The 22,234-nt window shown below is 61.2% G+C and overlaps 4 protein-coding genes across 10 annotated transcripts; 3 read left to right on the top strand and 1 right to left on the bottom strand.

Moving 5' to 3' along the window:
* The first annotated feature begins 1,263 nt into the window (after positions 1 to 1,263).
* On the top strand, positions 1,264 to 3,953 carry LOC130262189 (gap junction beta-5 protein-like). 4 transcript variants are annotated; one of them, XM_056509053.1, is made up of 2 exons: positions 1,264 to 1,540; positions 2,526 to 3,953. In XM_056509053.1, exon 2 carries the CDS (start codon positions 2,550 to 2,552, stop codon positions 3,372 to 3,374), a length of 825 nt encoding a protein of 274 aa, XP_056365028.1. In that variant the 5' UTR covers positions 1,264 to 1,540; positions 2,526 to 2,549; the 3' UTR covers positions 3,375 to 3,953. The 4 variants fall into 4 exon arrangements, with proteins under 4 accessions (XP_056365028.1, XP_056365029.1, XP_056365031.1 ...); XM_056509054.1 differs by having other exon boundaries at positions 1,348 to 1,697; XM_056509056.1 differs by lacking the exon at positions 1,264 to 1,540 and adding an exon at positions 2,160 to 2,187 and having other exon boundaries at positions 2,526 to 3,947.
* Positions 3,954 to 6,609: 2,656 nt separating this feature from the next.
* Positions 6,610 to 11,628, top strand: LOC130262314 (gap junction beta-3 protein-like). 4 transcript variants are annotated; one of them, XM_056509336.1, is made up of 4 exons: positions 6,610 to 7,384; positions 8,488 to 8,623; positions 9,347 to 10,134; positions 10,404 to 11,628. In XM_056509336.1, exons 3-4 carry the CDS (start codon positions 9,377 to 9,379, stop codon positions 10,417 to 10,419), a joined length of 774 nt encoding a protein of 257 aa, XP_056365311.1. In that variant the 5' UTR covers positions 6,610 to 7,384; positions 8,488 to 8,623; positions 9,347 to 9,376; the 3' UTR covers positions 10,420 to 11,628. The 4 variants fall into 4 exon arrangements, with proteins under 4 accessions (XP_056365311.1, XP_056365309.1, XP_056365312.1 ...); XM_056509337.1 differs by lacking the exon at positions 6,610 to 7,384 and adding an exon at positions 7,737 to 8,038; XM_056509334.1 differs by lacking the exon at positions 10,404 to 11,628 and having other exon boundaries at positions 6,619 to 7,384; positions 9,347 to 10,162.
* A 735-nt stretch (positions 11,629 to 12,363) lies between these two features.
* On the top strand, positions 12,364 to 15,496 carry GJA4 (gap junction protein alpha 4). Its single transcript, XM_056509326.1, has 2 exons — positions 12,364 to 12,566; positions 13,363 to 15,496. The coding sequence occupies exon 2, from the start codon at positions 13,381 to 13,383 to the stop codon at positions 14,404 to 14,406; it is 1,026 nt and encodes a 341-aa protein (XP_056365301.1). The 5' UTR covers positions 12,364 to 12,566; positions 13,363 to 13,380; the 3' UTR covers positions 14,407 to 15,496.
* Positions 15,497 to 20,718: 5,222 nt separating this feature from the next.
* SMIM12 (small integral membrane protein 12) lies at positions 20,719 to 21,800 on the bottom strand. Its single transcript, XM_056509300.1, has 2 exons — positions 21,167 to 21,800; positions 20,719 to 21,042 (listed from the first exon to the last, which is right to left on the bottom strand). Exon 1 carries the CDS (start codon positions 21,602 to 21,604, stop codon positions 21,326 to 21,328), a length of 279 nt encoding a protein of 92 aa, XP_056365275.1. The 5' UTR covers positions 21,605 to 21,800; the 3' UTR covers positions 20,719 to 21,042; positions 21,167 to 21,325.
* Positions 21,801 to 22,234: the final 434 nt, after the last annotated feature.

Here is a 22,234-nt window from a genome sequence, read left to right as displayed (position 1 = left end):
AGAAGCCCAGGTCGGAGCAGTCCCTGGCCTCGTGTGTTTGGGTTTTTTCCTCCAAAACATCCTCGGTGGCACCGGTGACCTGGAGAATACCCTGTGCCTCGGTGTGTGCAGCAGGAAAACGGGTCTAATCCCGTTTACCTGTCTCCTGCAGAGCTGGCTGCAGTGTTTGATTCATGTCAGCGGCTTGGCTGCTGACTGCGGGATGAATGACGCTATATAAATGCAAAGTGTTATTAATATTTCATGTTGTAGTGAAAATGTACTAATGGGGCTTGTTCCTGGAAGATAAAGTGCTGCCATTAATACACCTTTGTGTCCCCTGTGCTGGGGACTCACCTGTGGAGGAATGGAGGGGGCTCTGCCTGGAGCAGAAACTGCCCGTCACACCTGGCAGCTCCCCAAAAAATGGAATTTTAACCCGGAAAAACACAAAGAGCCACTTCTGACACCCACAAAATTAGGGGTACCTGGGGCAGAACGTCCCCCCCTCACCACTGGGTGCTGGTGGATGAGTCCTGCTCTGGGTCCTCCCTGCCTGCCTGTGGGGGACACAGCCCCTGGGAACCCCCTTCCTGGCACAGCCACTACACAGGCATGTTAAAAAAAAAACAAAAAAAATGGGCTTGTTTGATTTCAAACTGCAGAACTCTTCCCTGGAGCCATCCGCAAACACTGGTAATTTACTTTACAGCTGTTTAGATTTGTTTCTCTACTTTTTTTTTAAACCCCAGCAGAATTGCAAATGAAACATGTGTTTGCTCCTCAAATGACTCCAGCCGTACCTGAACTCCTGCACCCCACACCTCCCTGGACCCCTTCCCCTCTGACCCCCATCCCCACAGCTGTGAGATGGGGGTCAGACCTCAAAGAGGGGGTTCTCTGAGCTGAGGGTTCATCCAGATTCTGGTGCCATCCAGATCTCTGAGCTGGGAGGGCTCCAGATTCTGATATCAAGGAGAGGTGATGGGGAAGAGACTTGTGCCATCTTGCAGGTGAGGGGAGCACAGGTAAGCACAGGTAATTACTTGCCAGTGAAACTATCAACTGCCACAAACTTATCAGAGGGTGACAAGGGATAAAGGCTCTGCTAAATTATTGCCATGGTGTAAAGTTTCAATAAAAAAGGATTATAAAGGGCGGTGTTTGGCTGAGAGGCTCCCGGTGCTGTGGGCAGGGACTCCCACGGCTTTGGCCGCTTTGGAGCAAGGGGAGATGGGTTCAGGGAAGGCATGGAGGGACCCCGGGTTGTGCAGAACACCCCTTGCAGAAGCTGAGGACAGACAGCCCTGAGCTCCCACCCTCCCCACGGCTCAGCCCTTCCCCGCACGGCAGCGCTGCGGGGCCGCCCTTCCCCTCGGGAAATCTGGCATTCCACGGGACACGTGGGGATCCGCCTGGAGCCTCATCCCTTCCCGCGGGAATCTCCTCCTCGCTCCCAGGAGCTCGGGGGTGACTCATGTGCTGCCTCTCCTGCCGGGCGATGCGCTCCTGCCCTGGGCAGGTGCCGACCCGCAGCAGCGCCGCGGAGCGACACCCGCAGGTGAGCGGGCTGGGGACCCCCTCTGCCCCAACCCCGGCCCCGAGGAGGTGGGGAGGGCGCTGGGGAAGTGCAGCCTGACACCAGGGACACGGGCACAGCCTGCTCTGCTGCCGGGAAGGAGGAATCTGGGGTTTGCGCGTTCCTGCAGGGAGCCACGGTGAGACGGGAGGGACGAGAACCGGGAGCGCCCAGCCCTGCGGGTGGGTGCATTGACCGAGCTGTGCAGGGCAGGGGGTGTGTTCACCCCTGAGAGCCCCTCGGCGAGGGGGGGAATCTTCTTATTCCACTGGTAGGCAAAATATTTTGGGAGAGCCAGTGCCCAACGCAGCGCTGGAGACCTGCTTTGCTGCAGCTCCGCGGCGCATGGGGTGCGTTTATCTGGCACACGATGGGAGTCGGGGTTAAATCACAGGGGCCTGGGGCTGGTGAATTTTGGTTGTTTTGGCTCCTCGGCCTTGCAGGGGCCGTGCAGCCCCCCAGCCGCTACTTTTGCCCTGCTGTTGTCTCCCCGGTGTGTGGGACACGGAGCAGTGGCACAGGGGGAGCACGGAGGCGACGGCAGATTCCAGCGATGGGAGAGGACGCGGCCGGGTGAGTCACGCCCCGGCTGCCCCGATTTGTTCTCCGCCTGGGCCAGGCCTGGCAACGTAAGGAAAATGAATAACAAATACCTGGGCAAGGAGGCGGGAGCTGGGGCGGGATGGGGGCTGAGCCGCGCGCCGGAGGTGGCGGTGGCTGGAGGATGCTGCGGCTGTGGCAGAAACCTCGAGTGTTGGCAGGTCCCCGTGTTCCCAGAGTGGAGGAACAGAGTGGGTGCTTGGAGACGTGCCAGCCAGAGCAGGTCTGTGCTGTCAGTGCTGCCCTGCACGTCAGCACAGGGCAGAGGCAGCCCCAGGAGCGTGGCTCAGTGCTTTGGGGCACACAGGGGCTCCAACGGGGACCTCCTGCTTCTTCTTCAGTGTCACAGCGTGTTCTCCCTTCCCAGGCTGGCTAACAGCATCGGGGAGCCATGAACTGGGGGGTGTTCGAGGGGCTCCTCAGCGGTGTCAACAAGTACTCCACAGCCTTCGGCCGTGTCTGGCTCTCCCTCGTCTTCATCTTCCGCCTGCTGGTTTACCTGGTGGCGGCCGAGCGCGTCTGGAGCGATGACCACAAGGACTTCGACTGCAACACGCGGCAGCCGGGCTGCACCAACGTCTGCTTCGACCACTTCTTCCCCATCTCCCACATCCGCCTCTGGGCCCTGCAGCTCATCCTGGTGACGTGTCCGTCCCTGCTGGTCATCATGCACGTGGCCTACCGGGAGGCCAAGGAGCAGAGGCTGCGTGAGACCCAAGGGGACAACTATCGCTGCATCTACCCCAACCCTGGCAAGAAGCGGGGCGGGCTCTGGTGGACGTACCTGCTCAGCCTCATCTTCAAGGCTGGTGTGGACGTGATTTTCCTCTACATCTTCTACCGCTTCTACAGGAACTACACCCTGCCCCGGCTGGTGAAGTGCGAGCTGCCGCCCTGCCCCAACGTGGTGGACTGCTTCATCTCCCGGCCCACCGAGAAGAACATCTTCACCCTCTTCATGGTGGTCACCACCTGTGTCTGCGTGGTGCTGAACCTCGTGGAGGCCACCTACCTGATTGGGAAGCGGTGCCACGAGTGCCTGGAGCTCAGGGAAGGGGACAGCCGGCGGCACAGCCATTCCTCTGCCTCCCACGCCGACCCCGCGGGCACGGGCGGGCAGGTGTTCCATGGGGCAGACTACAAACCCCCCACAGCCACCATCCCACTCACAGCCTCCTGCCCCAGCACGCTGCCCGAGGATGAGGCTCGTTCCTAGAGCTGCCCAGGAGAAAGCAGGAGCTGCTCACTTGACCTGCAGCTTCCTGGCTGCTCTTCCTCCTCTGTGCCCCAGTGCAGCAGCGCTGAGTTGGGCTGTGCCTGAGGGGTCTCTGCCTACCCTGTCCTGGGAAAGGCACTTTTCATCATCCTGCTGAATTTGGGGTAAGGCAGGGGCTGTAGAGCACATGGCAGTGACAGGGAGCAGCAGCTCCATGGCAGCTGTGAACTGGCAGTGGTGCCCAGACTCTGAGCCTGTACCAGCCAGGACAGACACCCTGACCCCCCAGGAAACCCCTCTCCCTATCTCACCCTACATCAGCCACTCAGTGGGTGTCAAGGCCACCTCAGGCTGATGCAATTGTCATTAATAACACTCATTAGTGGAGTGGGGACAAGAGCAGGGCCCTGGTGCTGCAGCCACCACAGAGAAGGATCCGGCCAGGCAGGCAGCACCAGCTGTGGGCTGCTGGATCATCCTGCCTGGCCAGGGCAAAACACCTGAGCAAAACAGCCAAACACAGGAGAGGAAAAACACCCCAACCATTGATTAAACAATAACATTAAATGGCAGAATCTGATCTCGTTTATTGTTGCAATGCATCGCGTTCGGCCGTGACACGGGCGGTGCTGCTGTTTCCGAGGCCATCAGAGGGAGCTGAGCTTTAGCTGGCATGAATAATTAACAATAATTTCATGGCAAATGCACTCACAAGTATCATTAACATTGAACATGCAGCTCGATCTGTTCCTGGTTTTGCTTTACTCAGAGGGTGTGATAATTCTTTTTTCCATGAGCAGTGACAGTGCCAGCGCTCCCTGGCTCTGTCCCAAAGGAAGTGGCACAGGGACACCATCTCTGTGTCCTTCATGTGACTGAGGCCATTCTCAGTGACAGATCACTGCAGTGATCCAGTGGGACCCTCCATGGGTGAAACTGAGCTCTTTCCTACAGCCCATCCTGGGGAAAGGACCAGCTGGATGTGCTGGACTGGAGTTAGGGGCTGCTGTGGCCAGAGGAACACAAGGGACAGGCAGGGCTGAAGGGAAGCCAAGAGCAGCTGGGCTGCAGCACTGCTGGGTGGGAGGGCAGGGACTGAACCAGCCACTGATGGGGGTGAGGATGGTGGAGAAGCTCTGGGGGGATCCCAGCCACCAGCACCCTCTGAGCCCACAGCAGCTCCTTGTGCTGACACCAGTGAGTCTGGAGACCTTTGGGGTCAGAGATGGTAAATTAGTGGAACTATTTCCACTTCAGCTCAGGGGAAGCTGTGCTGGCACTGCCTTCCTCCCATCCACTCCTGTTGCTGGATTATCCACCTGAAAGTTTTCTTTCTGAAGCCCATAACGTCAGAGGACACAAGTTGTTCTTTGTGTGCGAGCCATTGCTCTGATTTAAAGAGCATGGGCTGGGCTGTTTGTTTTCCAGCAAGGCTGGCCACTCCTGCTCCAGGCTGGAGAGTGAAACCCCGAGGTGTTCCCCTCTCCAAGTGCTAATGGGGATAGAGATGAGCCCCAGAAAAACCACCCTGTCCCACTTCCACACATCAAAGCACAGCTGGAGCTGCTGCCCATTACGAGACACATGAAGATCCAGTTGCTGTGTTGTCGTGCTCAGAACAAACATTGCAGAGCTCTCGGTGTCTTGCACCATCCAGGCTTGGGATAGGCAGAAATCAGCCAGAAAAACGTGAGCATTTGGCTGCTTCTTTTGATATTGGTGGTACAAAAACAGGGGTCTGGATACTGGGATATCCTGGAATGCAGAGGCACAAACAGGATCAGCAAACCAGGGGGTGTGTCACAATAAAAACTGAATATTTCCCAGATTTTGCATTCTCACACAGGAAATTCCCTGTATTTGCTTGTGGGGTCCCAGAAGACTCCCTAAATTTTGGAGTGAGAGGATTTTAAAGAAACTCACCACTAACTCCAGTCCAGGCAGGGATGTGGAGGGGATTGCATGCACAGGTCAGGGATAGCTTGGCCTTCCCAGCTTGGGCTTGTTTCTGCCCTGGCCAAAACCCGCCTGTTTGCTGGGAATTGAAGAGAAACTCTGATTTATGTCTGGCTCCCAGGATCCCATGACTCCTCTGCTCCATTCTTGCAGGGAAGTCTCGTCCCTGGGGATGTGGCCCTGGAGGGGACAGCTGTTGGCAGGCAGAATCCTGCCATGTCCCATTTAAGACCCTTCCAAAGAGGGTTTTAGGTTTGAGCTTTTCCTGCTGGTTTGGCATCTGCCTGCTCCACTGTTGGAGTTTTTCCTTTATGGAGGAGCCAGGGTTGGGCCTCCCTAAGTCACTGGGGGTTTTGGTGGCACTGAGGCCTTTCAGCTGCCACCCTGGCAGGGGTGACATGTCCTGGGCATATCCCTGAAGCTGCCAGGTGCTGAGATCAGCAGAACCACACTGGCACCTCATCCCTGCACCCACACTGGCAGAGGGATGGCAGCAGGGGGCACAGGGATGTGCCCCTTGATGGATTTATGGATTTAGCCAAACACCCAGCTCAGCATTTCAAAACTCTGCAAAGCACCGGGTGTTTCCGCTCCCCACCCTACTGCCCGAGGGAGATCTTCTGTTCATGCCAAATGCACCTGAACTTTCTCACCGTGGCCACCTGGCCGCTCCTGAAATTCCAAAACTGCAGGCAAGAGGCTGCCCGGGGGTGATCTGGCCCCTCTTCACCTGGCCCGTACAGGGCTTGGCCGTGGGGCAGGGAGCAGTGCCTCTGCAAGGACTCAGAGCTGCCAGTGCTTCTGACAGCTTCCCCCTCTCCAGGGTTTTTCACCTCCCAGGCCACAGCCCCCAGATTCCTGCAGAACTCCTGCCACACCAGCTCTCTGCAACAACATAGCTCAAATTCCTGATGCAGGCAGCTCCGGGGTGAAGGAAGGCTCAGAGCCCCTGCTTGGCTCTCATCTGGGATTGGGGTGCCCGTGTCTGCCCCCTCCTCCAGGCTCACCCCATCCTGCACCCCCAGGCTCCCACCAGGCTTTGCTTTGGGGCTCCTGGGCTCCCATTCCTGCGTGTCCCCAGCCTGGAAAACCCTCGCTGGCTTTATTTGATCTCCTGGAGACAAAAAGCCTCGGGGCAAGTGGCTCCTTGTCTGCCAGGAGAGCAGGCAGCAAATCTCCCCGGGCACCCAGCAAAGCACCCCGGGGCTCCTCAGACGTGTCCCCATGGGAGGGGTGGCCCTGGCGAGGTGCCGAGGTGCCGTGAGGCTCCAGCAGGGCTGATCAGCCCCAGGGTGTGCCGGAGGATTCCAGGGAAACCTCGGGGCACTTTAGAAACCAGGTGAGCGGAGGGAAGCGCATTCCTGCTCGGCTACGTCGGCACAGGCATCTGTGGGGCTGATCCATCCGGTGGGATGGGGCTGGCTCAGCCTCCTGGGGAGAGGGACACGCCTTTAGGGACACCTGGCAGGTCCCATGGGGTAGCGAGAGCAGGGTCCGGCTGCACAGGGACCCTGCTGCCACCCTGCTCTTTGGGAAAGGTCCCATCTGGCCACACCAGCCCTGCCAGGGCGGTGCCTGCAAGTTCCTGTAGGCTGGAGATACGGATGAGCTGTTGCAAAACTATTACTAAGGCAAAATCATTTAAAAAGTGGGTTACAATTGCGTAATCTGGGACTCTCAGCTGGGCCCACGGCTGGGGGACGGTGCGAGGTCTCTGCCGGGTCTGCGGTGCCCAGACCATCCCTGCAGGGGATGGGACATCACCTGGAAGGAGCTGCTGGCATTTCCCGTGAAGGAATCCGTCTGTGCTGATCTCCCCGCGGGGTCTGACCTGCCCCTTGTTGTTCAAGCCGAGCGTGTGTGTGCATGTGCGCAGCAAGAGCCTCTCCAGGAGCTGTTTGCCAGACTCACCCAGTTACTGGGAACCAAACCAACCACCCTTCCCCTCCCCTCGCACGCTCAGACAAATCCTGGGTGTGCAGGAGGGCTGCGCCTCGGAAGGAGCTTCCCCGCTCGGATCCGAACGCCTTCCTCTGGCTTCCCCACCTGGGCAGGTAATCCCGGGGCACTGGGAACTCTGGGGCTGCCAGGGCTGAGGGGGGACAGCCCCGCTGTGTAACGGGGTGCAGGGGGGACTTGGGGCTGGCCGCTGTGACTGTGGGGTCAGAAATGGGAATCCCAACATCACACGGTGCCACATCGGGACCCCACGGGCGGTGCTGGGGTGCCCATCCCGTGGGGTGATGCAGGGGGACGGCACAGCATGGCACCCCGAGGAGCAGCAATGACCACCCCGGGCCTCGCACCTCTGTCCCTCTCCCGAAAGAGGCAGAGACCCCCTGAGAAAAGCGGTTCTGCTGAGTTTGCAGCGCAGGTGGGACAGGGCGCTGCCGGGTCCCACGCCCTGCGCCCACACGGGGCAGGACCCGGCCTGACGCAGCAGGCTGGCATCCCGGGGGCTGGCGAGGGCGCCGGGCTCGGCTGGAGGCAGAGCGGCACTGCCGGCACAGCTGAGCACAGCTGAGCGCTGCCCCGGCTCTGCCACCCAGCCCTGGGGAGCCCGGGGGGCTCACACAGCGCTGCACGCCGCCCCTGCCGCGGGGATTGGCACGGAGCTGGGCACGGAGAGCTCAGCCCCCTCCTGCCCCACGGCGGGTCCATGACCGGAGCCAGCGCTGGGCTGAGCCGGGCACACGGGTGCTGGGCAGGTGGGTTCTGGGCAGGTGGGCGCTGGGATGGGCTCACTGGCACCAGGAGTGCCATGGGTGGATTGGCAGGGTGATGAGGGGGGTACAGGCTCTGGAGGCTGTTCCATCAGCAACAGCTTTTGGGGGGAAAAGCAGCAGCTCCCCTCTGCCAGTTTGGAATCCAAGAGTTGGGTGGTTGCTCCCCACCCTGATTCCTGGCCAGGGAGAAAGATCTGGTTTCAGACGGGGTGGTGAGTGAAGGTGTGGGCACGGGCAGAGGCACAGCCCTGGCACTTGGCACACGCTGCCAGGGACCCCAGCCTGGGGTACCCAGCTCAGCCACACTTCCTGGTGTGACCCTGGGCCAGAAGTGTGGGAGCACAGCCACAGGTTTGGGGCTTGCTATGGGGTGGCCCTGGCCAAGGACAGGCTCCCAGACTGCTCCATGGGATTCTGTTGTGTCCCCACAGCCCCGGGGCACCGCCGTGCACCGGATGAGAGGACCCTGATCACCAGCTTGCCATCGCACCCTGGCTATGCCCCGAGCTGGACTCTCCCCACCCCACAGCCCCCGCTGAGCGGGGAAGGAGCCTGAGCCTCCTCCAGGTATGTCTCAGAAGGCTCTGCCTGGGCAACTTCTAATTCCTTAGAAGTGGGAGTGACCCAGCGTTCTGTGGATCCCTTTGCCAGGGCAGACACATTCACAGCCCAGAGGGTTGCAAAAACCACCTGGGTTTGTAAATCCAGGCGTAGTAAAGCTTTGGGTCAGGCTTAGCGTGTCACCCTCCTCACACGGAGCAGCCTCAGGCTGAGCTGCAGAGCCGGTTTGGCCGTCGGGACCTCCGGCATTGCTGCTGGAGCAGGAGCAGAGCGCTGGCCAGGGTGACAAGCTGGTGACACACACGGACTGTGACTCTCACTTTCTGCAGCCCCGCTGTCACCTGTGTTTGGGCTGCCTCAGGTATCGCCTGTGAGACAGAAAACTGGCATGTCCCAGCACCCCAGCCCTGCAGGAGCAGCCATTTCCCCTCTGGCTGTTGATCCTGCTCCAGCAGATTGTGCTGCCAGGTCGCAGCAGCACGCTGGGACTTGGCCGGGTGGCTCATCCCTTACAGCAAAGGCTCTGTCAGAAGGAAGTGCAGAGAGATTGAGTCACCTCTGTCACCAGGAGTGTGTGGGGATGGGCTTTACTGCCTGCAAGGGTGAAGAGCCCCCATCCTAGATGAGTGTAATGTGGTGAGGGAGAGGGTTCAGAGCTCAGTGAGATTTAGTGCAGCCAGAGATGTGCAGCCCCAGTGGTGTCTCCCATTGCTCCTTCTGCCCCCCCAGGTCGGGTGACCCCGGTCTCCCTCGGCCGCCATGGACTGGAAAACGCTGCAGGCGCTGCTCAGCGGGGTCAACAAGTACTCCACAGCCTTCAGCCGCATCTGGCTCTCCGTGGTCTTTGTCTTCCGTGTGCTGGTCTACGTGGTGGCAGCTGAGCGGGTCTGGGGTGACGAGCAGAAGGACTTTGATTGCAACACGCGGCAGCCGGGCTGCACCAACGTGTGCTATGACCACTTCTTCCCCATCTCCCACATCCGCCTCTGGGCCCTGCAGCTCATCTTTGTCACTTGTCCTTCCCTCCTGGTCATCATGCACGTGGCTTACCGGGAGGACCGCGAGAGGAAGAACCGGGAGAAGAATGGAGAGAATTGCCCCAAGCTCTACAGCAACACGGGCAAGAAGCACGGCGGGCTGTGGTGGACCTACCTGTTCAGCCTCTTCTTCAAGCTTATCATAGAGATCCTGTTCCTCTACCTCCTCCACAAGATGTGGGACAGCTTTGATTTGCCACGGCTGGTCAAGTGCACCAACGTGGATCCCTGTCCCAACACCGTGGACTGCTACATCGCTCGGCCAACCGAGAAAAGGGTCTTCACCTATTTCATGGTCGGAGCCTCCTCCATCTGCATCATCCTCACCGTCTGTGAGATCTTCTACCTCATCTTCAAGCGAGTTGTCCAGAGGACAAGGAAGTGGAGGAAATCCACCAAGCGCTCCGTCAGCTACAGCAAGGCCTCCACCTGCCACTGCCACGTCAAGTCAGAGGAGAAGGACAGCAAGTCCCAGCCTAGGTGTGTGGCAGCCCTGACTGCTATCTGAGGGGTGCTGGGAAGGGTGGTGGGGGTAGAAATGTCCTGGTATGTGCCAGGGATGGTTGGCACCACCAGACTCTTCAGCCAGGACCTCAGTGGCTGTAAGGGGAGGGGGACACATCCATGGGAATTCTCCTGCTTGAGACCATGGGCACATCCCTGGGTGTCCCAGTGGTGTGGACGTGCTCGGTGGCAGATGGGTGCTGGCTGCCTGTGGCCATGCCTGAGGGTGTCTGTTCTTCCCACAGAGGAGAAGAGCCGTGAGCTCACCCGTCCCAGCCGGTTCACATTCCCCCCAACTTGGCTTTTCCAGCATGCCAAATCCCCAAACCATCAAGAGTCGACCTGTGTGAAAAATGACTAAACCAAACCAAGTAATGTCCCTGGAGAGAGACCCACGGGTGCCTGAGCAGACACAGGTAAGGAAGGGCAGCCCTGGAGCTCTGCAGGCAGCGGTGCCACAAGCATGGACTTCACAGCAGCACACAGATCTCTGTGTCCAGCAGCTTCCTTGGGTCCTGCAGCTCTGCTGCTCTGTGAGTGCACCAGCTGGTGCCCAGCCAGGGCTGGTGTCACCCAGTGTGTGCCAGTCCTCCCAGCTCCCTGTGCCACACACACACACAGTGCCAAGCACTGCTTTCTTTTGTACCAAGAAACCAAAGGAATTCTGGGCTCTATGGCCAGAGCTCTCTTCATGCACCCAATGTAATGACAGAGGACTAGGGCTCCAGGCTGTTGGCAACTGTTCTGCTGGCCCAGTTTGCCATTCCTGGGGCAGGGGAGCTTCTCCCCCTTGGCTCACACAAGCACCAAGCAATGTCCTGCCCAAATGCCTTTGCTGGCTTTGCTGCTTCCCTTGGTGCCCCTGTGCCCCTCCTCACCTCAGATGCACATGGCACACACTACTGATCCAAAAGGTCAATAAATGTCACGTTTGGAGACACCAAAATCTGCTCTGCATGCTGGAAATCAGGGGACTGGTGAGGGCAGAAGATTTGCAGAGGTTTCTCAGAGCCTGCAGCCAGGTCATTCTCCTCTGCCCGAGCTGAGCATCGGTCAAGCTCACAGCCGAGCTCACGTCCGCCCGTTCCGCCTCTCCCAGCTTGTCACGCGTCGTTAAACTTTAATTCAGCAGAACCGCACGCTGGCCCCCAAGGAAATCAAGGAGGGATGAGCATCAATTATTTACTAAACCTTGATAAATATTACAATAAATAGAAATTATTTCCATTTAATCTCTCCTTAAGTAGCACTAGCGGAGGGTCTGCTGTTCCCAGCTCCAGTCGGTCTGCCCGCGTTTCACAACCCCCGACAGCAAAGGCAAAGCTCGGTCTGGAACCTGCGGGGGATTTTCCGGCCGGGCTCCAGTGGGGCTCATCCCGAGAGCCGGGGGGATGCAGGATCGCAGCCGGGCTCCGGTGGGGCTGATCCCGAGAGCCGGGGGGATGCAGGATTGCAGCCGGGCTCCGGTGGGGCTCAGCCCGAGAACTGGCAGAATGCGGGATCGCAGCCGGGCTCCGGTGGGGCTGATCCCGAGAACTGGCAGAATGCGGGATGGGGACCAGTCTCCGGTGCGGTTCATCCCGGGAACGGGCGGGATGCGGGATTGGGACCAGGGTCTAGTGCGGTTCATCCCGGGAACTAGCGGACGGAGACCAGGCTCCGCTGAGGTTCATCCCGGGAACGAGCGGAATGCGGCACCGCAGCCGGGCTCCGGCGCGGTTCATTCCGGGAACGGGCGTGATGCGGGATTGGGACCAGGGTCTAGTGCGGTTCGTCCCGGGAACTAGCGGGACGGGGACTAGGCTCCCGTGCGGTTCATCTCGGGAACGGGTGGGATGCGGGACCGCAGCCGAGCTCCGGTGGGGCTCCAGCACCACCCAGCGCTCGCCGCGCCGCACGGACCCTCGGGGGCCGGGGCGGGCAAGGACAGAACATCCCCGGGACACCGGGCGGGGGATGGAGCGTCCCCGGGACATCCCGCCGCGCAGAGGACGGAGGATCCCGGGGACACTCTGCCGGTCAGCGACCTAAAACCCCCAGCACACCGGTCAGGGGACGGAGCATCCCGCGGTCTCTGGCTCAGCAAGTTTTCCCGGTGGCGGAGCCGCAGCCGGGGACGAGAGTGCGGGAGCAGCCGGGCTTCCCACCGCTCCCCCCCAGCTTCGGCCCCCACGGTCCGGCCGCCCCCGCCCCGCCCGCCGGGGCCGCCCCCTGCTCCGGGGGCCGCGGGAGGGGGCGGCCCCGCACACCTGCGGCTCGGCCCGGCCCGGTACTAAGCCCCGGCCCCCAGTTTCCTGCCCGCGCTCCTCCTCCGGCTTCCCCAGGCCCCGAACAAGTGAAGGCACCCGCTCCGACCCGTCTCAGTCAGCGCGGCCCGAGCCCGGCGGGACGTGCCCGGAGCGGCGGAGGTGAGTGCGGGCACCGGGACCGCTCGGGGACACCGCGCTGGGGACGGGGCACCCCCACCCCACTGCTGCCAGGGGCTCCTTTAACGGCACAACCGGCACTTCTGTGCTTAATTAGCAGCGGTTAATGAGGAGCCGGGGCTGCGGCCGCCCTGTCCCTCCCTCGCAGCCGGGCTGAGCGCCCGCGGGGTGCGGGCTTTGCACCCCAGGGTCCCGGGAATGGCAGCGGGGTGGCGAGCAGTGCCGGGATCCCCTGGCGAGGGGAGGGGGCTAGGAGTCCATCGTCCCGCAGCAAGAGATGGTGGGAGACTGCCAGCTCAGTTTGGGGTGAGCCCTGAATAGGCATCGGGGTGGCAGCTGTACCCCAAGGGGTTGTACTTCCCCTCTAGACCATCCTGCTCTCTGCTTTTTGGGAAAGCCAGGGCAGCAGCAAACTTGTGAGCCCCCACGGCGCCTCCTCCAGGTGCCCTGAGCTCCCTGGGCAGCCCAAAAGAGCCTCTGGCTGCAGGCTGTCCCTGGAGCCAGGACAGCCACGAGCTGTGGGTGCTGCTGGGAGGGGAGAATCCCTGTCTCTCTCAGTTCCTGCACTGTGTAGGAGGAGCCCTCTGGGGCTCCTAAACCATGCCTGGAACCCTCCCTCCCTCAGACGCGGGATGTTCCTCTGAGGGTTTGCTGGGGCACTCTGCAGAGCAGCTGTATCCTGAAGGAGCACGGGGTTTAGGTGGTCACATCTGCCCTGTGCTCCCCAGCAGGGAAACAGGGAACTGATGTGGCTGCTCTCTTCTCTCTGCTGGCAGAGGCAAAGGGTTCCTAGAAGATGGGTGACTGGGAATTCCTGCAGAAACTGCTGGACCAAGTCCAGGAGCACTCGACTGTGATCGGGAAGATCTGGCTCACCGTGCTCTTCATCTTCCGCATCCTCATCCTGGGCCTGGCCGGGGAGTCCGTGTGGGGGGACGAGCAGTCGGATTTCGTGTGTAACACCAAGCAGCCAGGCTGCACCAACGTCTGCTATGACAAAGCCTTCCCCATCTCCCACATCCGCTACTGGGTGCTCCAGTTCCTCTTTGTCAGCACCCCAACCCTGCTTTACCTGGGCCACGTTGTCTATCTCTCCCGCAAGGAGGAGAAGCTGAAGAAGCAGGAGAGCGAGCTTCGGGCTGTCCACAGCAAGGACCCGAAGATCGAGCAGGCCCTGGCAGCCCTGGAGAAGAAGATGTCCAAGATCTACATGTCAGAGAGCGGGCGGCTCAAGATCCGAGGGGCGCTGATGTGGACGTACATCACCAGTGTCATCTGCAAGAGCATCTTTGAGGCCGGTTTCCTCGTGGGCCAGTGGTACCTGTACGGCTTCTCCATGGTGCCCCGCTACGTGTGCAAGAGGGACCCCTGCCCCCACCAGGTGGACTGCTTCATCTCCCGCCCCACCGAGAAGAGCATTTTCATCATCTTCATGCTGGTGATGGGCCTGATCTCTTTAATCCTGAACCTCCTGGAGCTCTTCCACCTCTGCTGCAAGAACCTCCTTAGCAACATCAAGAAGGTGTCGGGGCCAGCTGGACCGAGCCAGGATGCTTTTGTGGACGACATGGTCTCGAGTCCCTACACGCCCAAGCACTATCCCTTCCTGCCCATGGCCGAGAGCCACGCACCCTCCTACCAGACCTACAACAAGCTCTCCAGCGAGCAGAACTGGGCCAACTACCGCAACGAGGAGAACCTGGCACTGGGCAACAGGCCCCTGTCGGACCCCTACAGCCCCCAACCTGCTGAAGCCTCTGCCCCAGAGGAGAAGCCGGGCAGCCGGCCCGGGAGCTCAGCCTCCAAAAAGCAATACGTGTAGTGCTGGGCTGGCCCCGGCTGGCAGGACATTCCTCAGTCCCTTGTGCCTGCAAAGGTGCTGGCTGTGGGCAGGCAGAGCCTCCTGCCTGCTGCTGTGCCACACTCACTCCCCTCTCCAGAGACCTGCCCACCCTGGGATGGGATGCTCGGGAGCACGGCTGTGGAGCACAGCCACTGCTCTCGCTGGTTTTCCCCACAGACCCTGCAAGGAAGGAAACTGCACAGAGTTCCCCGGGACGCCGTGTCCTGTGTGCCTTGCCGTGGGAAAGGGAGACAGCCCTGGAGCCACGCCGTGGAACAGGCTGTCCCCGAGGCTGTGGCTGCAGGCTGCCGGCCATTGGGAGCAGCCAGACCCCAGAGCCACAGTGCAGCCGTGGGAAGCTGCTCGTCTCCAGCCTCCACACGGGGCAGGCTGAGCTGGGAACTGCTGGGAAAAGCTGGGCTGGGGCAGTGCTGCCTGGTGCTGGCCACCAGCCCCACCCCGTTCCAGTGGCCCTGGCACCTGCCCAGGGTTTGCTGCAGAAGCTGCCCCCTCCCCATGGGACACAGAGGGGTTAAGCAGATCCCAATGGCTGCAGGGTCACTGTGGGTGACCCAGGAGTGTGAGTTCCTCCCCTCCTGTCTCTGGGCTCTTTCCCATGGGATGTGTGCCTTTAAGTTATTTTTAACCTGCTGGCCTGAGCATGGAGTTTCTGCCTTAAAGGTGCAGTTTGCAGGGACTTTGGGGAGATGTGTCCAGCCTGGCCATGTGCCTTGGAGCCCCGTGGAGTTTAGGGAGGAATCAGCCCAGCACCTGATGGTTTGGGGGTTTGGGGGTTTTTATTACTTTGCACTAGTCATTCCTGCTGTGGGCTGAGGGGCTGGAGGGGATGGAAGAACCAACTGTTGTCACAGGAGCTGTCACCCTGGCTTTCCCAGCCCACTGATGCTGTGAGAGGAGATTGTCCTGCTGTGACCAAGGGGCTGCAGGTCCTGTGTGACCCAGGTGTGAGAGTGGGGTGTGGGCACTGCCCTCAGCACTGTTTCCCTTCCCCTGGCAGACTCCGTGATGCATCTTGTTGAATAAAGTTGGATGAATGAGAAAAGGTGAAGATGGTGTGATTAGTTCCTGCAGTCTCCAGCTGCCTCCAGGAGGGCAGGTGAGGGTTTGGGCTGAGGGAGGAGGAAATGCTGTCCTGTGGGGGTGATGGGTCTGGGGTGAAGGGGAAAGTGAACACCCAGTTGTGCTGTGGGTGCCACTCACTCACTGCAAGCACAACCCTCCCTGCTGTGGCCTCCTGTCCCCTTGAGCCCAGCCTTAACTCAGGGTTTTGACAGAATTGTCACGTCCCAGGCTCATGGTGGCCCAAAGCAGAGCTCAACCCCTCTCCCTCCACTGCAGATAAACCCAGCAGAGGCCATGGAGCTGCTCGAGGCTGCATAATAGGTGGAAATGAGCCACAGATAAAGGCACACAATGTGACTGGGGCTGTTGTTTAGTTCCCCAGCCAAGCCAGGCCAGAGCAGAGCCTGCTTCTGTCGAGGGCCTCTCCAGTGAGGGTGGGACAGGCTAAAAATACCCTGGAGAAAATGAAATATGGGTGATATGGGGCAGTATCACTGCCATCAGCCACTGGAGGAAATGAGGAGGGAGGCACCCAGCTGAGCTGCCCTTGGGCTGGTGGCCAAGCCCACCCCTGGCTTCCTCCCTGCTGTGGACTAAGGGGGTGAAACCCCCTGGGGTGGGGGTCTGGGCACACCATCAGCTCCCAGCTCTTTCCTGTGCCCTCTGGAGGATGCTGGAGTAAATCTGCTGTGGAAGGACCCTGCCCTGCTCCCACAGTTGCTCAGCTGGGACCTCCACATCCCAGTGCTCCCCAGGTATCAGCAGAGCCCTGCAGCTCTGGGGGAAGCAGCCCAGTGTGCTGGGCCAGGAGGAAATTCCCAAGTGCAAGGGAATGGAGCAGCCCCAGCATGTTTACCCACCACAGTGTCCCCGGGTCACCTCCCCTCTCCTGCACTCCTATTTTTGTTGGCACCAGGGGAGCATCACACTTTTCCGAGCGACCCTGCAAGGTGGAAAACAAGACAGCTGAGACCCCCCCTCGGCTGGATACAGTGCCCAGGCTCTGCACAAACACAGCTCCGTGTCCCACTATTGTTCCCGTGTTGTGACAAAGTGCCTCGGGGCAGCTGCAGTGACCCCACACCGCCGGGACGTGCTGCCAACAACAACAGCCAGGGGCTTACCTGAGGGCCAGGCTGGGGAGGGGGCAGCAGCAGGGCTGGGGTTGGCAGCAGCCCCCCAGAAGGTGGGAGGGCAGCCCTTAGGCAAATAAAAGTTTGGAGCTGATAAGAGCCCAGGCTGGCCTGGTGGAGCCCTTTGGCACAGCCTGGGGACAGATAGTGGCCAGACAGGCCTTTCTCACACCTCCACTCTCCCTCCTGAGTAAACAGGTCCCTCCAGGACAGGCCTTTCTCACACCTCCACACTCCCTCCTGAATAAACAGGTCCCTCCGGTCCCTTGTGGCAGCAGCACTCACTCCCTCAACACCCAGCCCTGGATGATGATGCTGAGCCCCATGCTGGCACAATCAGGGCCTCTGGCACCCCCAGAGTCAGGAAACACTTTGAGGCAGCTCTGCCAGTTCTAGAGGGATCACACACTCCCCAGAACCCCAGCTCCTGCTGGGGGTGTTGGTCTAACACCAGTCACAGTTCCCTGGGGCTCCTCTGCAGGGAGGTTTTTGCCCTCCTCCCAGTTAGGACCAGTCTGTGCTGGGCACCCTGCTCAGCTCTGCCATGGCCTGGGACAGAGGGCTGTCCTGCCTGAAAGGCTCTGTCTGAAGTGCTGGCCAAGCACCAAGGAGTTTATTTTTAAGCTTTCCCAGCATACAGCAAACCACAAGTGACTAAATCTGACCCGCTCAGGAAGAGCCGAGGTGGGAGCAGAATCACAGCTCAGGGGAAAGAAGAGCAGAGAGCTGGGCAGGAGGGTGCCAGGCAGAGCTACAGGGTGGCCACACTTGCCCAGAGGGCCCTGTCAATGCCCAGGTGTGTCCTCCAGGAGCAGACAGGAGCATTCTCCTGGGCCAGGAGCCCTGACCCCAGCACCCTGTGCCCACAGCACCCACCACGGGGGCAACCCCAAACCAGGAACAATCCTGCCCTTTCCAGCCACTGCCAATGGTGTACAGCGAAGGAAAAGCAAACCCCACGGAGCTGCCTTTCTCCCCAGGGTTATATTTAGCCCTCATAGGGTCCCTCCATGCAGGGCATGGCAGACAATGTGGCCCTGTGTGAGAACTGCAGGAGGGAGGAAACACACTCAATAGCTGCATCCTGACATTGTCGCCTGCCCCCGGCCATTTCCTCGTGTGGAGGCACCAGGACTGTGGTGCCCAGCACCCTGTGCCCACCTTGGCATGGCTCCTAACCCTGCCAGCAGCTCAGGGCATCATCCTGATACAACACCGGGCAAGCAGAGGCTGCTGCCTCCAGGGCCAGGGGCTTTTTGTGGCCTGGGAAGATCCATGTGGCCTAAAAACAAGGACCCACAGTAGTCCTGGAGTGCTGGGGACAGGGAACCAACCCTGAGCTGTACCTGCAGGAAGAGCCAGTGCTGAATGGGAAGAGAACATGTTCCCCTGTAGCTGTCACCAGCTATGGCTTTTGGGATGTGACTTGGTGTAGAGCAGAGCTGCTCCTCTCCCACGGCACTTCAGGGCTTTTGCTGGCCACAGAAGGAGCTCCCAGGCACAGCATGGAGGGAGCCATAGCAGGAAGCGAGACGTGCAGGCTGGGAAAGGCTTGGCTGCTCTCAGGAAAGGGCAAAACCAGAGCCTGGGAAAAGCCTCTGCTGGGAGGGAGCAGAATTCTCCAGGGGCTGTGGGGGACACACTGAGGGGATGTTGTGTTTGCTCTCCAGTGCAGCAGGGTGAGCACCCATCATGTCCCTGGGGCTGTGGGGACACTGTGCTGTGAGAAGGGCTGGGTGTCCCAGGGTCACCCCCCTGTGGGCAGGGCTGGGTGTCCTGGGGTCACCAGGACAGGACACCAGAGTGTGAGTCCCTGCAGGCCCCTGCTCCCCCTGCCAGCTGCCACCCTGCTCCTCTCCTCCCAAAGCAGCATCACTCCAAGCCTTGCAGGAAGGGCCCAGCACAGGGTCACTCCTCCCCAGCCCTGCTCAGCTGGAGCAGCCCTGCTCTGACCTAACCGGACATCCACAGCCATCCAGGTGTGCCGGATGGCCAGGGGGGTCTCACTGTCCCCCACACAGCAGCTGTCCCAGTCCCCTGAGCCACCCCAGTGAGCTGGGGCACAGCTCGCTCCCGGCATCCTGCCTGCAGAAACCAACACCTGCTCCTCTCACGAGCTGCTCATGATGGATCCCGGGAGCAAAGCAGGACCTGGGCAGGGCAGAGGGTCCATCAGGAAGCTGCAGCTGCCCTCAGGCCATGCCAGGAGCACTGGAGTCAGCCTGACCCCTCATGAGCCTGGGACACGGCCACCACAGGCTGGGCTAGGACTGGGAATACTTGTGGCAGCTGGATTCGACCCCTGATCCAAGGCACCGTGCACCCACAGCCAGCCCCGCATGCAGGGACATCCCTGAAGCTGCACAAGCCTTGGAGGATGCTCTCACACCCAACACTGGTCTCCTGGCCAGGTGTGTGTCTCCTTTATCACTGCAGGCAGGGCATCCACAGCAGCACCCAGCTGTGCCGTGCTGGGAACAGCTGGATCACAAACCTGGAGCAGACCGAGCATTTGCACGTGAGTGGCTGAGTGCAGGCTCGGGGAGGGCAGGGTTTTACCATAATGGTTTATTCAGCAAAGCTTCCTCTGGCCCTTCGAGAGCCGCCGTGGCTGCTCGCCCCAGCCCTGAGAGCTGCCCGCTCCTATTCTTGTCCCGCCGGCACTTCCCAAGCGGCACATTGTTGGGATTCAATGGGAGGAAGGGTGGGTTTACAGCACTGAAGCCTTAGGAGAAAGGCGACGGGTCTGGAAAGCGGCTTCACCCCTGTCCCAGCGCCTGCGGGAATCCACAGAGGTGCAGCAATGCCGGCGGGCGGATGGGAGTCCCCAGACACACAGAAAAGAGCTGCAAGTGCCACAGGCAGGGGATGGCAGCCGCCAGCCAGGTGCCACCAGTGCCCAATGTCACCATCAGGGCTCGGTCCCTCCCCAGGGCAGCCTCCCCCACCGACACTGCATGGGCCCGGGGCAGGAAATGGGGCAGCGGGGCCCCCAAAGTTCGATTGTGCCCGGCAGCCCTGGGAACGAGGGGATCAATGGGCTGTAAACAGCCGGGGGAGCCGCTCCGGCGCGGGGGGAACAAAGGCTTTTCAGAGACAGTTTCCGAGCTGGTCCCAGCTGGGAGAAGGAACGGGAGCATTCCCAGCCAGCACACAATAGAGAACAGCCCTCACCCCACAGCCTGGCTGGGAAAGCAGGAGATGAAGGGGAAGGGGCTACTTCAGGGCACAGTGCCAGCCTGCCAGGGGGACAACGTGGTGGGCACTGTGAGCCCCAGTGCAGGATGTGGCAGTGGGACAGGGCTGGGACAGGCTCCAAACCACACCAGGCTCCTCCTGCACCTTGTCCCAGGGCTCAGCTGCCCTCGCAGCACAGGTCAGAGTGCTCCCGGCAGTGCTGGGCCATGAGCCCAGCTGAGAGCAGCAGTCCAGCCCAGGACAGCAGCTCGGGAGGCAAACAGAGCCGGGAGCACGGCAGTAAAGCTGTCAGCAGGGCAGGACAGCACGGTGTGAATGCTGACTGGCTGCTGACCTCGGCACCCGCACCGGGCACGGCAGATTTATCGTCCCCGGGAGGGGAAGGCTGGGCCGGGGCAGAGCCGGGGCCTTGCTCAGGCACCACGGGAAAAAACAAGGCGGGAGGCAGCGATAACCCCGGCCTGGCCCTGCTCAGGCAGCTCTGGCTGGGGCATGGCCCTGCTGTGCCAGCAATGCCTGAGCCTGCAGGGGACACCGGCCACTGTCCCCCAGTGCCTGCTGCCAGCCTCGCCCTGCTCAGCACCCCAGTGGGACCCCCGTCCCCTGGGACCCCACCCTCTGCTGTCACAGCCCTTCTCCTCCACATAAAGAGGTCAAAGGGAAGCAATGACGCAGCAGGGAGGGAGGCACAGCCACAGCACAGGCTGGGAATTTGGTGCCTCCTCCTCCTTCCTGCTCACCACCCGGCTGCAGGTCAGTGCCCGGCCAGGGACAGCAATGGCATTTGTAGCAGCTGCTTCTTGAACACACAGGGAGCACAGACATGCTTTGAGAGAAGGCTGGGGCTGTGCTGATGCAGAAGACACAGAGGCCCAAGGACTGACAGAAGTTTATTGTGCAGAGGGCAGAGATCTCCCCATTCCCAACTCATTGCCACGCTCAGAGCACCACAAGGGAGCAGGACTAAGACTTGCACCTCCCCCTGTCAGCATCCCCGGGAAGGATGATGCAGGGACAGGGGTCTCAGAGAGCTCCATGGCTGCTGCAGTAACACTGTGGCGTGGGCTGTACTGGGGTTCATCAAGAGCCACAGGGGATCTGGAAGCAGGGCAGCAGCTCTTCCTGTCACTGGCGGTCAGCCTGACCCCACCATGGCACTCAGGTCCAAACTTCTACCTCCACACCATGGAAGAAATCAAACCTGAGGAGACACAGATGGCACCAGGCTGAGAGTGTTCTGCGATCCAGCAGCCAGGCCTGGCGGGAGCTGAGGAGTTTCAGCCTCTCTCCAGCTCCACGCACGGCTCCCTGCCCGCTCTGGGTACCTGGAGCAAATCCATGGGGCAAACCTGACCCTGCGGAGGGCCCGGGAGGGCGGGTGAGGAGCAGCAGGTGCAGAGGGAGGCCGGTGGAAGCAGTGCGGTGTCAGGGGGTCCCCAGCAGCCGCTCCGGGGCACCGCCTTTGCCCAAACCACCCTTTGTTATTAACTCTTCTCGGGGCGGTTCCTGTTGAGCACGGCCCGAGGGGCGAACTCCAGCTTGTCCTTCAGGCTCACCACCTTGGTCACGTCCTCGCCCACGATCTCCTGCAGCTTGCGGTCCTCCCGCTGCTCCGAGATGCTCTTCTCCTCCTGGGCCGTGGCCGGGGGGTCTCCGCGCAGGAACCACTCCAGCTGGGAGCCCACCAGCCCCACCACGAAGGCCACCGGGAAGGTGACGTACGGGGCCTTGGAGCGCACGGCCGCCCACAGCACGGACCACATGCCTGCCGAGGGCGGGACACGGCGGTCACCGGCCGGGCCCGCCCGCACCGGGGCCTCAGCGCCAGCCGCAGGGAACGGGGACCCGCGTGGGCCGCGCCGGGACCCCCGCCCGGGTCCGCAGGGACCCCCCGCCCTGCCCCGGCCCGGCCCGGCCCGGCCCGGCCCCGCTCACCCGGCCCGGCCCCGCCCGTTCCGGTCACGGCGTGAGGGCCCGGCGGGAGCGCGCCGCCCCCTGGCGGACAGAGCGGCACGGGGGACACGGGAGACACGGGGGACACGGCGGGACACGGCGGGACACCGGGGAACACGGGAGACACGGGGGGACACGGCGGGACACGGCGGGACACCGGGGAACACGGGAGACACGGGGGGACACGGCGGGACACGGGGGAGATACTGGGGGACACGGGCAGATACTGGGGGACACGGGGGGACACAGGGGTATACTGGGGAGACACGGGAGACACGGGGGGACACGGGGGAGATACTGGGGGACACGGACAGATACTGGGGGACACGGGGGGACACAGGAGTATACTGGGGAGACACGGGGAGGACACGGGGGACACGGCGGGACACGGGGGAGATACTGGGGGACACGGGGGGACACAGGGGTATACTGGGGAGACA

Source organism: Oenanthe melanoleuca, chromosome 23 (assembly GCF_029582105.1).
Source record: "Oenanthe melanoleuca isolate GR-GAL-2019-014 chromosome 23, OMel1.0, whole genome shotgun sequence".
Taxonomy (NCBI): domain Eukaryota; kingdom Metazoa; phylum Chordata; class Aves; order Passeriformes; family Muscicapidae; genus Oenanthe; species Oenanthe melanoleuca.
Note: the sequence above shows the minus strand (reverse complement) of the source record. Positions and strands in the feature narration are given on the sequence as shown.